The 13525-nt window shown below is 36.4% G+C and overlaps 1 protein-coding gene across 1 annotated transcript in view; it reads right to left on the bottom strand.

Annotated features, from left to right (window-relative positions):
• The window catches only part of TRDN (triadin), a 303753-nt gene that overhangs the window by 209928 nt on the left and 80300 nt on the right, over positions 1-13525 (bottom strand). Inside the window, exons 6-7 of the mRNA XM_006189572.3 lie at positions 6537-6596; positions 3300-3359 (exon numbers count right to left, since the gene is read on the bottom strand). Coding sequence (XP_006189634.2) covers positions 3300-3359; positions 6537-6596 — 120 coding nt within the window. The remainder of the gene's footprint in view (positions 1-3299; positions 3360-6536; positions 6597-13525) is intronic.

Consider the following 13525-nt stretch of genomic DNA (forward strand, 5'->3'; position numbering starts at 1 on the left):
TCTATGTTTTTCATATTTTCCAGATGTATAAATCCATTTGTATAACAAATGGTTCTGCCACTGAAATTAATCATTTATTCACCTGAGCTTAGATTTGTCTCAGCCTTCACTAAAGCACACGTGTTATTCCCTCCCATGTATCTTGTACCACAGATGGCAGTTCACATAACTGTCTCCCCTACCAGACTGAGAGCAAATTGAGGAGAACTATATTATTCATTTTTGTAGCAACATAATGTCTAGCACAGAGCTTTTTTCAGAGAAAACAGGAAATTAATGTTTATGAATTAGTTTTGATCAAGAAAACAGTATATATTTTACTATATGTATTTCACTCTATTTAGATCATGTGTACAATATAGTGACATATAGATTACATACGTAAATATGTGTTTAGAAATGGACTTGACAAAATCTGGAAAATTTATCAACTGTTTTTGTTTGTTTGTTTATACTGTTTTATGTGTGAAATTGCTACTTGGTTACCCTAAGTGACACCTACCCACTTCTTGCAGGTAGCAATTGATTTAACCTTCACTTTGTACTATGAAATTAAATATCTGTGAAATTGAGATCTACTTTTAGTGCCATTATAATTTATAAACGAATAAAGGTAATTTTCTTAAACACAAGACTACACCTAAAACAAACTTGTTTTTATCAGTGGTTTTAAGTATAAAAATGAAAAAAAAAGTCTCCTATCTATTTCAGACATTTTTAGTGATCTTCATCTTTGAAATATATAAAGTTGCCTCACATTTAAAACAAAAATGAATGAGAACTCAACAACAATGTGGATATAATGCAGAAAATACCACAAAACTAAACAACACTCAACTCCTATTTATTTTTATCGAACTGGGTAGGTGTTTAAAATTTTGTGTGAAAATACTTCTCCTGACTTTTCTCAAAAAGATTTTAAGTGACACTTAAGTGCACTTAGGAGTTTATTAAGGAATAAAAAAAGCAAAAAATATTGTCATATTATGTTCAAACCACCCAGCTCAATTTAGGAAGACAATTTATGACTTCTGTGAAATGGAAAACAAAATGGTTTAATCAAAAGAATGACATCAGCATATTTGATTTAATTTTGGAATTAGCATTACTCATTAGCATCTGTATCAGAATCAAAATCCTTAAGTCAAAGTGAGGAAATCACATTACCCAATAAACATACTACCATACCGTACATTTTTGTAGTTAAGAAATGACCCATTTCAACTTTCATTCATTAAAGAATTGCCAACTATTTAACTTTCTCTCTTTCTTACTTATATTCTTATTAAGTATTCATAATTTTTGGCAGACGAGGCTGACTCAAGATGGCAACCCCAGTGATCCCCACCTTCTGGTATTCATACCCTTGGATAATCCTCTCCCCGTGAACACAGGCTGGCCTAGGAATTTGCTGTTACCCAATAGTATGTGACTTCCATGATTAGTTTACATAAGACGGTTATTTCTATCTTGCTAGCTGATTCTCTCTTGTTATGTTTGATGAAACAAGCAATCATATTAGTGAAACTCATGTGGCAAGAACTGAGGATGGCTTCCTGCCAATTGCCAGAAAGAACCGAGACCCTCATTCAATAGACTTTGAGGAATTGAATCTTGCCAACAATCATTTAAATGAACTTGGAAGTAGTCTTTCCCCAGCTGAGCCTTCAAATGGGACTGCAGCCCGGTCTAACTCTTGATTGCAGTCTTGTGAGAGACTATAAAGCAGAAGACTGAACTAAATCATGTCCAGATTCTTGGCCCACAGAACCCGTGAGATAATAAATGTGTATTGATTTAAGCCTCTAAATTTGCAGTAATTTTTTATGCATCAAGAAATAACTAATACAGTATTAAATAAATATTTTGAAGAAATAATTGCTGCTTGAAGAACTTTATTTAATTAACTTTGGAAAGAATGCTTGATTTATACTCACTTCACTTGGGGTTTTGGCTTAGTTCAATTACATACTAGTTTTATAATCTGGCCAAGTTGTAATCTGGCCAAATCTGGCCAAATATTTTTCTCTCCCTGGAGGTAAGTTTCTTCATCTGTTAAGTCAGGTAGTTAATTGGGATAATCACTAACATCCTTACTAGCTTTAAATTTCCATTCATCTATCTTAATTCAGTAAAATGATATTTGGTTATCTCATGGAACAATTTAGCAAAAAAAAATCTGCCTCAAATATCTAACTATTTTACATTGTGTAAACACAAACATTTTTGAAAATAGATTCCAATTTTTATCAAAATGCTTAGTCCCTTGAAAATATTAGATTGAGTTTCTAAAATATAGCGATGACATAAAACCTGAATTTTAAAATGTGAGGAGGGAGGAGGAGATAAAATGGCAGGGAAAGAGGATGCAGAGCTCACCTCCTCCCAAGAACACATCAAAAATACATCTGCATGTGGAGCAATTCCCACTGAAAATAATCTGGTAGAAAGACTCCTTTTACAACCAAGGCTCCAAGAAAGAGACACATGAAATCAGGTAGGAAGGGAAGAGAAGCAATTAGGTCAGACCTGCATCCCTAGGAGGGGACACGGAAAAAGAGCAGGATTACACAGGCTGGCAGATGCCCTCCTTGGGGAGGAGAAGTTTGAAACACATATTTGTCATCCTAGTCTTGGGATCTGACACCAGGAGCATGAGTCCTCTTAGCTTTGAAAACCAGTGGGACTGACAGGAGGCTGTAAGAAACCTAGACTGTGCTGGAGAAAAGCACACACATGCTTGCTGACTCCTGAAACAAAGCAGAGGATGCGGACTGCACTGACTGGGATTCTAGCTGGTTTCCAGTGACCACCCTGCTCATGCCCAGCCTGAACTGAGCATCCACTCTGGTCATGCTGCTCTGCGGTGCAGTTCCACACTAGGGCAAAGGCTGCCCAGCTGAGGAGAGTGCATGGTTGTAAAGGATAGGAGCCAACTCGTCTTCATGGGGTGAGAGCTGCCCTGACTGGCACTGATGGAGGCAGCAGATAAGGAGCGGACCAGACTTCTAACTGGTACCAGGGCTACCCCAGCCCACACCCTGAGCAGTGCTGAGTGCACACTCCAGCCCCTCTTGCTCAGCACTGCTCTGCTTGGGGCTGGAGGTGCCGGTGCCCAGAGAGGGGAGTGCACACACTTAGAAGGAACAGAGCCAGCTGAGTCCCAAACACATTTCTAGATATTCTATTTTAAATGTAAGTCAAGATTAATTTTATGCAAAGGAAATGCTGAATGCTGAAAATCATCTAGTTATCTGTTACCCGAAATGTAATCCTTTAAAGTAAAAAGTATAGTTTACCTTTTGCCACTGTCTTTGTTTCTGGTTTTTCTTTTTTCTCAATTTTTTCCTTGTGAGTTGCTAAAAAAAGAAAATTTTATATTAGCACAAACTTTTAACAGATTTCAAGCACAAGCTTTTTTTTTTAACCTCAGTTGTATAGCCACCAAAATAATTAACTAATTTGAAGATTGATGGCATTAATGAGCCTAATTTGGGAATAAAAATTACCGATTTAATAGTAAGTAAATAAACTTTAAAAAACTTGGTATTAAGACTTAGAAAGCATTTTGAAAGCTAGTCTCACTCTCCTGTTTAAAGTTATCATTCTAAGTAGAATTTTAGAATAATAGTTTTCAGGAAAGACAAACAGATTTTATAAGAATTTGTTGAAAAACGTATCATTTTATCAGGAGGAAACACTGTCTTTACAATTAAAGGAAACAACTAGGTCAGGACTAGAGCTTTGCTTAAGAAGAGTGTTTCTCAACAAGGACACAACTGACATTTAGGGAGAAACAATTTCTTAGTATGAGGGAATGTCTTATGCATTGAACAAGTGCTGAGGTTCCCTGGTCCCTGCTTACCAAATGCCCTCCACTTCAATGACACTTTAACAACCAAAATTTTTCCAAATACTCCCTAAGCGATAGCTTCGTCGGTTGAGAGCCACCAATGGGATTTAAGGTAATCATCAAAGATTGCTGGTTGAGTGCAGCTTCTTCATTGAACAGTATTTGACATGATACCTGAAACATTATACCTTCTCACTGTTTATGTAATAAGTTAATAAATCAATATGAATGGATTTTATTGACTTGGATTTTACTTACATTGACTAGTAAAATCTTGTGTCTCTGAGTGGTTTAAGTAAAGGCGTTCTGAGAAGCACAACAGCATGGGCAGGATATTCTCATATTTCAAATATATTAAACTGTGTGATTTAGTAGTTTCTCAAATCACCATACATTTTTCAACAGTTACATATTATTTATTAGAGAATAATAATGAGAGTTAAAGAAATTATAGGAAATAAAGTGATAAAATAAGAAATTTTAATTAAAACAGTTGGATTAAGGAAAGAGCCAAATTATTAGACTGAAAAATTGGAGCCCAGATTATTTTCATTTCTCCAGCTATATAAGAATATGAATGTCCATCAGCTTTACTTGTATTATAAAAGGGGAAAAAGTGCTTAAAATATGTATCTTACATTATTTTTTAAAAATATAGTCTATGAATGATTTCCCCAGAATTTTGGAGATGATACAAGCCTTGTAGAAAGCTTAGAGTATAATGTCCAGCTGAAGACTTGGCAGCTGCAGAGTTATTGAGAGAACAGGTGCCTTCTCCTCCAGGGTTTCAGCCTTTCCACCTCTCAGCCTGCCACCCAGTCATCCCCACCACCCTTTGGGGTTCTGAGTGACAGCCTGGACAACGTTAGCTGAAGGAGCACTACGCCAAGCTAAGCAGGACACGGTATACTCAAGGTCATCGGGCTATAGTATAATAATTTATAAAAAGCAAACTCCTTTAATTAGTATGCACTAACAAAAGGACACAAGCATTTTGTTTCTGCTTTTCAATTTGGACAAACTTCCTGCAAGTTTATACTTTAGGAACAAGAAACTCTTAATTATTTTTTAACAAGAAGTATTCAGTTACTGCAAAGGTTGAAAAAAATCACAAGAAATATGAGATTATTGCATTTAGTCAGAGTTACACTGAACCTGATGCCAACAATTCCATATAAGTCAATAGCAGGTGGGAAATGGACACCTGTTTCTAGAACAGAGAAGATGGCTGTATTGAAGTTCATGACTATTATCAGAAAGTAAACATTAATAAAAGAACAACTATTTAATTCAAATTTTCATATGTGAGTTTAGAATAAAGAAGAATGAAGCATGTTTCAACCAATCTGATTCCTAAGCTTTGTAAAACACTCTAGCTAAACAGAATGTTTCACAAAGTAAGAGAGCTCAGTAGGCTATGTGCATTGTGGACACATAAGTCAGCTGAGATCTAGCCTAGATATTCTAGACATGATCCATTCTAAAACAAGAGTAAAAAATTAAATTAGAATTTTGTTTATCATACATTAAAATGGATTCTTGATGAATAAATTTAAATGTGAAATAGGGAACTAATATTTTAAGCTTGAAGAAACATCAGTAGTTCTTGAATTAGTCTTTGGATGAAGACTCAAGAGCAAAAATACCAAAATAAAATATCAATATACGTAGCCATATTAAAAACTAAAGAATGTAGACACACACATGCATATCACATATATGCACGCACATGCCTATTTACATAGACAGAAACTCTTACATTAACTACAAAACTGAGAAATGTATTTGTAAAAGTGACGTATACCCAAATGACACATATCATCAGGCAAAATGGGCAGTGAGTGTGAACAGTTACACAGGAAATAAACATAAAAAACTATAAATTATATTTAAATCCTTCAATCTACAAATAACAAGCAATGAAAAGATACAGTGAAAGAAAATATCTCCACTTAAGTACTATGCAGCTTTTTAAAAAGAATGAGGGAAATATCTATTTACTGATACAGCAAGATCTCTAGGGTATATTGTTACATTATAAAGCCAGAATATAAGATCTGTTGAATTTTGTGTAGACATAGGGAGAAACAATAATGTGTACTGTCTTATAAATACAAAGTGAAGTTATAAAAAGATGCACATAAAGCTCATAGAAGTGATTTACTGTGTGTGGGGGGAGGTTTAGATGGAACAGGATGAGAAGGTGGGAACAAAGCAGAAAGAAGCTTTTCACAAGGCACCTTCATGAGTTAAACAGTGAGTTGTGTTGCCTATTCTCAGGAAATAAATAAAAACCAAAGAAAGTGAAAATTTTAAAAGTCCAATCTAATAGGTAACCAAACAATGCAGGTTAAAACAATGAAGTACACTTTCTTACCTATCAAATTGGCAATTATTTTCTGAAATAATATCCTCATTGTTGGCTAAAGCAGTCTCAAAACTGCCAGGGGAAAAATTGATACATTTGTAGAAAGGAAATCGGTAACAGAGTTACAAGAGAGTCTTTAAGCGTTTTACTTCCTTCAACTTAGAAACTGTTCTTGACCCATTCAATTCTAAGGAAAATTAACATAACATAACTAAAAAAAATAAATATCTGGTCATCTAAAATCTGACATAAAGAAGACAGGTCGAACAGGGAGGGACCAGCATGTAAAAAACAGCAGTAAGAATAATCCCATACCTTTTTTTTCAGGTTTTTCTTTTACTTTTTCTTTGTCTTTTTCTTTTTCTCTGTGTGTAACTGGAAAGAAACAAACAATATTTTTCACTTTAATGAAACGAATAAATGATGAGACGATTGCACAGCAGTCTCTGATGTTAAAAATATCTACTGCCTTTGGAAATCTTTCTTTAACTGGCATGGGGTTTTACATACTTAGAGGTTTAAATGTTAATTATACATATTTTCAATTTCTATTTTTTAACTTCATATCCAAGGAAAAAGTCTTACCAAAACTGTCTGATTATTGCAAAGAATACCCCTCAGCTTTTTTAAATCTTTAACTTTAATTTAATGAATTGGAAATTTAAAAAAAAAGTATCATGCTATATGCCAAAGAAGCCCAGTTCAGTACTAGAGGAACACCAGAAATATAAGGGCGAAAATACAGAGATAATCTGAACCTGAAGCAAAGAATACTCAATGAAGATAGCATATGTTAATCTTCTACAGAATAAGCTCACGCTAGAAGTGTTTAAAATATACTGGGATGAGACTAGTATGACACCAAATCCTTTCAAAGAAAACAAAACTTAATTCAATATGAGCTATGATTCAATTAATTAATATAGTAGGGCTCAAATTTAAGTCATCATCTTCCCCACAATTTAATTATAACTCTTATTAATAGTGCCTCCGATTATCCAAGCTGGGAGCTTGGGACTCATCCAAGATTCATCTTTTATTTTTCATTTTTGTTCATTTGCCAAGCTTCTTCAATCCTGCCTTTTTAATATTCCTCTTACCCATCTTCTTTTATCCAATATTACATTCCCTACCTATCATTTACACAAAAATATAGAAAGAGCACCTGCTGTGTGCTAAAGACTTGGCTAGGCAAGACAGACTTTATCCCTGTTATCATGAGGTCAACAAGCTAATGGATGATGGATGCTACAGGAATAATTACACAGGTAATTATGCTGCTAGAATAATTGCTGTGAAGAAAATATTCAGGGTGGTGTGTCAGTGTATAAAAAGCAAGACCTAATCTAGTCTGTGTGCTTGGGGAAGGTCTGTTGGTAGAAATGACACTTAAGGATGTGAAAGATGAGAAGAAATTAACCTAGTAAGGGAATGAGAAGGAGAAAGGGGAAAGAGATCATTTCAAAAGTTGGACTATGATGTCCTTCTTGGGCATATTATTATTATAAATATTATTACAATAATATCCCGAATAGTGTGTTGAACCCTTAGAGTTAGATTATTCTCTGAGTCTCAGAATAGCCTCCTAACATGAAAATCTGATTATACCGTTGACCTGATACCAGTATTAATATCTCTCTCATTGCTTAGCATGATTATCTGTCACATGGTAGGCACTATATCAAATATAAAAATATTTTATTGTTCTAGTGATCTGACATTTGCTTATCAATCCAATCTTATCTACTAGGCATTTCTCTTTGAACTTTATATTCCAGTTACAACAAATGCTTGGCTCTCCATAAACGCACCATGGGCCCTCCTAATGCCTTGTACCCTTGCCTGCTTGTGCCCTCCACCTAGAAGTCCCACACCCACGTTTCCTCTATTCCCTGCACTCTTTCCGCCCTGGCTCAAACACCTCTTCCTCTACGAAGTGCTCTTTGATTTCTACTTATTCCCTATGCCAGCTGCACCATGTGCATAATTCTATTTTATCAGTTAAGTAACAATATAGCAGCTGTTCATAAATCTGACTCCCCAGTAGGTAAACTCTCTTTTACGGGCTATCCCGTATTATTTTATTTCTGTATCCTGGCTCATCACATGGTGTCTGTCACATAGTGGACACTTCATAGATTATTCTTTTTTTAAAAAAAAATGTTTTATTGAAGTTTAGTGGATTTACAATGTTAGTTTCAAGTGTACAACAAAGTGATTCAGTTATACACATACATACACATACATACATTCTTTTCAGATTCTTTTCCATTATATGTTATTAGAAGAAATTGAATATAGTTCCCTGTGCTACACAGTAGGTCCTTGGTGTTTATCTATTTTATATATAGCAATGTGTGTCTGTTAATCCTCAATCCCTAATCTTCCCTTCCCCACCCTTTCCCCTTTGGTAACCACAGTTTGTTTCCTATGTCTGTGAGTCTGTTTTCAGTCTGTAAACGGAATTTGTATTTTTTTTTTTAGATTCCACATATAAGTGATATCATATGATAGTTGTCTTTCTCTGTCTGACTTACTTCACTTAATATGGTTATCTCTAGGTCCATCAATGTTAATAGATATTCTCGAACAAGTGAAATTCTAAAATATTATAAGAAGAGCTGTTTTCATCCTCTAGTACAATTCTACTTATTGATGATGTAGTATAAATATAATATGCACTGCTTGCTTCCAGCCATTTAAAATTTTTGCAATTTGTTAAAATTTCTTAAATAATTGAATCCCAGTGAGAAACAGAAGGAAAAAAAAAAAAAACAGAGATCATCTGGACATTATTTTTCCTTTCGACATTCAATGGCTCTTTTGGGTGTTTCTAAGTCACTAAGTTCAGTATAAAAAGTTCACAAAATTAGAGGAGAATTCCAGCACTCACATATGACCACAAATAGCTTATTTTGGTTCCTTTGGATCACTATTAATTAAGCTGAAAACCAAAAGAAAATCTTGGCAAAAACAAAGCCCATTTTAAAGTTTCTCTAGGGGAAAGGAAGTTTGCATGAGATAAGCTGTGTTTTCAGAACCCTGATTGGCAAGACCCCCAGGAGAAAACCTAATCTGTGTTTCTGCCTCCATGGAGGACCAGACCTCAGCCACCTCGGACAGCTGCTTGTCCCTTCCACTAAAGGATTTTCCAATTGATGTGTGCATGAGCATAAACGGGAAAATTGATACAAAATCAAAAGAGCAAGGGGGCTGAATTCAGACTCAAATTAGCATATTAATGCCTTGTTTCTGGTACCCTGAGGAAAAACCCTGTTCCTCGCAATGTAAGTTTTGATTTACAGACACAGTCCAGTATGCTGGAATTTTATTGCCCGCCTCAGAAATAGACCATAACACTGCTTAGTGAAGCAGCTGGAACCACGTGCTCTAGGGAGCTGTTCAAAATGGCAGATGGTCCCTGAAGCTTCTTGGATGGAAACTCCAAACTTTGGCAAGACTGAGCCCAAACACCAAGTTTTGAAATTGCTTTTATCAAAAAAATGCAACTATCAATAACTGCCTTAATAATCACTCTAAAATTTAAAAAAAATTGCAGCAACAACTGCATTTACTCATGCATCTCTTTACTTGGAACCCACAGAAGTTCTCATACGAAAGAAGAAAAAAATACCTTCCTCTGTCACCAGCTCTGTTTGGCAAGTTACATCTTAGCTAGGACAGTTTTAGCTCAGGACAAAATAAGCTTGGTGCACCTGCTAGAGCTTAATTTGTTTGTCATCCTTATTTACAAGAAACAAAAGTCCCTTCGGCACGCTGATAATTAAAAACAAATGGGATACACCAGTTGGAATGGCCCTGATGTTTGGCATCTGAGTTGGCATGGCCCTGCTGTTCCTGCACTTGCCCAGACTCTGACCTTTCCCTGACCAGAACATTCAGCTCAACTCAACTCCAAAGCGCGTCTCTCACCCTCCCCATATGTTCCCTCTCCAGGACTCTGCCAGCTGTGCTCTGTGCTTTTCCAGTTCTTGGCCCTGGCAACCCTCCAGGCAAGCTCTGTGTCCTTTTCTGAAGCCTATCAGAGCTCACAGGGCGCCTGACCCTGGGTTCTTAACGGGCAAAACACTCCCCTAGGGGAAGCAGCAGGCATTCAGGGCCAGGTTGCCAGAATCCTTTGCTGATCTCTCTGCTCTTAGTTCAAAAATCAAAAGTTTTGGCATCCCAAGTTTTAAAGTCCTGATTTGTATAAGCTACTATATTCTTCAATTTGATGGTTAGCAAGAAAATTTAATTAACCAAACTCTGGACCACATTCCTGACTTCAGAGATATTGGACAGGACTAATCTTGCATGCCTAAATCCAAAGTACTCACACAGACAAGCAAGTAACCATTACCCCTTTGTGTTATAAAAGACTTTGGGGAGCACAGGTTTCACTGGTTTTATTTTGAATTACTTTCCCCAGGTCTCAGATTTCTGGTACTTCTGTTGTGGGAGGTGTTAGCCTGAAGCGGTCTATAAATTTTAGATAGGTCAACGCTTTAAACAACTTCATAAAACTCATATGCATCCATGTTTCAATTCGTCGTTTTTTATGACAGAGCAAGACACACATTTATTTTAAAACCGTTTCAAAAAATTCCGCTTTAGCCACCATTAAACAAAAATGCCAGATGTACTCCTGGTTAGTGTATGTCTTTGTATGTGTAACCCTTCCTTCCTTCCTTCCTTCCTTCTTTCCTTCCTTCGTCCCTTTCTTTCTTTCTTTCTTCTTTGTAATTTTACCTTGTCAAATTTCCATTCTGTCCTAAGACAAAATGATCTAAACACTTTAAATGATAATGATGAACTCAGTAGAAAAGCATTCTTGAGAAGAGAAATTTCTCAAAGATTGTATTATTCATTCTTCTTAAAGGAAGGATTTATCATTTTTATTTTAATATCAGCACATAATTTTAGAGCTGGTAGGAACCTAAGAGATCAGTTAGCCTGAACTTCTTTGTCCATAGACAAGAAAATACAGCCTCATAAGCGTCCATGGTTAGTACAAAAGGATATAATTATTAGATTGCTGAACTAGTACCCCTTCCCCAAGGTCATGCTGCCTTCTCCATCCCTGGTCCTGTGCAGACGATAAACTTGTTCTTATGAGACAAAATGGGCTGACTGTATTCTCCAAGCATGTTATCTACAATCTATCCTACAATAATGCAGACACTTCTTTTTCATAATAAAATTTTATTTGTTTATGTATAAAAGTGAAGATTAGGCAAATTACCTAAAGTTACGAAGCCCATCTGATACATATGCTTTCAATCCCCAAATAGATTTTTTTCAGTCTAAATGATTTGTTTTACACTCAAATCTGATTTAATTGTACGGGTAATTTCCCCTTCGCCTGCGGCTGCACGGCCGTAGTCAGAACCGCGATCACTTCCTCACCAGTGAACAATCACGGGGGAGGAGGAGACGCATAGCTTCCCGGAGGGCCTTCTGTTCTCATTGTCCAGGTTTATCTTTCACAGCAGCCAAAGAGGAAAAGAAAATGCATTTTGTACTTTAAGGAGTCAATTAAGTACAGCTGAGAGAAGGCAAGAGTACGTTTATACAATACAGGCTGACTAAATTAATCTGTGAGCTTAGAGAGCATTTTCATAAAGAGCTCCAGGATATTTAGATCCATTTCACTGTCCCGTCCACTTTGGCTTTTAAGCAGCATCTTCAGCCAAATCCCTTGCCAGCCTATGACTTCAGTCCTATAATTTGTTTCTCAGAAACAATCCTAAACCAGTCAAGCAGGATGACTGGTCTCTATTAACCCTTTTAAAAAATGTTCCCCTGACTTTGTGCATGTGATGCCGTCATGGATTTAATTGTGACCTCGAAGAGATATGCCGAAGTCCTAAACTCCAGTGCCTCAGAATGTGACCTTATATGGAAATAAGGTGTTCACAGTGGTAATCACGTTAAAAATGAGGTCACTAGGATAGGTCCTAAACCAAGGTAACTGGTGTCCTTATGAAGAGGAGAGATTTGGACACAGAGACAAATGCACACAGCAAGAAGAGACAGAGACATGGAGAACAGCACTAGGGGCTGAGGACAGAGACCAGAGTGATGCAGCTACAAGCTGATGAATACCAGTAAACCCCCCAAAGCTGGGAAAAGCCTGGAACAGACTCTGCCTCACAGCCCTCCAAAGGAACCAGTCTTCTTGAAACCTTGACTTTGGATGTCGAGCCTCTGTAATAACTATGAGACAATCCATTCCTGTTACTTTAAGTCACCCAGTTTCTGGTACTTTGTTACAGCAACTCTAGGAAACTAATCCTAATACTAATCACTGGGCTTCTCTTGTGCTCTTTTAGCCAAGTTCCCACCTGGTTCCTTGGGGACTGACCCCTGACCTCTGTGATGGCTTCCATCCTAGGTTCCAGAGTGCACACCCAGATCCCAAACTAAGGGATAAACCAAAAGTAATAGGATTATTCTGACCAGTTCTTGTCGCCTAAATGATGAAATCTTAAATGTTCCCCCTAATATCGAATCCCCTGCATTTCCTTACAGTAATAATTTTACATCTTACTTTTGCTGTGCTGATGTGTGAAAATTTAGAAAGATGTTTATGGCAATGGTGCTACAGTAAATTTGGCAAACTTTGCCATTCTGTAGTTCCTACCTTTAAATACTTATATTTTGTAATTAGCCATCAGTCTCCCTGCAGTCTGACTGGCTTGCACTTGTGTTAAAGAGCAGCTCAGTGAGGTAGTTGAAATAATGCCCCCTCACATATGTTCACAACCTAATCTCTGGCATCGGTAAATGTTGTAATATACAGCAAAGCAAGACTTTGCGATATGATTAAGTCATGAATCTTGAGATTGGAGGTTTGTCTTGCATTATCCAAGTGGGTCCTAAATGCACTTCTACGTATCCTTATAATAGGGAGGCAGAGGGAGATTTGAAGACAGAAGAGAAGGCATTGTGACCACAGAGACAGAGAATGGTGTTACTATATTAATTCAATATAAGGTCACAAGTATATACATTACTCTGATCATATTTATAAAATAAATAATTTCTTCTTTGATGTAGGGAAAAAAACAAGGTTAATTCAAACATAACATTAACTAACATGTCAGAACTGATACCTTAAATCCAAAATAAGTACTCGTTCCCATTAAAGGGCTTACTCTTTGGTTCCATGGAACTATTGCATTTTGCTCTAATGAAAACCATCAGACAAAATAAAGAACAAATAGGAATATCAGTTATCTTGTCCTCATGAATTAAAACCTGCTAGGTAATATGGATGAATACAATAAATGCCTAATTTTCTA

The sequence above is a fragment of the Camelus ferus genome, chromosome 8, assembly GCF_009834535.1.
Source record: "Camelus ferus isolate YT-003-E chromosome 8, BCGSAC_Cfer_1.0, whole genome shotgun sequence".
Lineage (NCBI taxonomy): Eukaryota > Metazoa > Chordata > Mammalia > Artiodactyla > Camelidae > Camelus > Camelus ferus.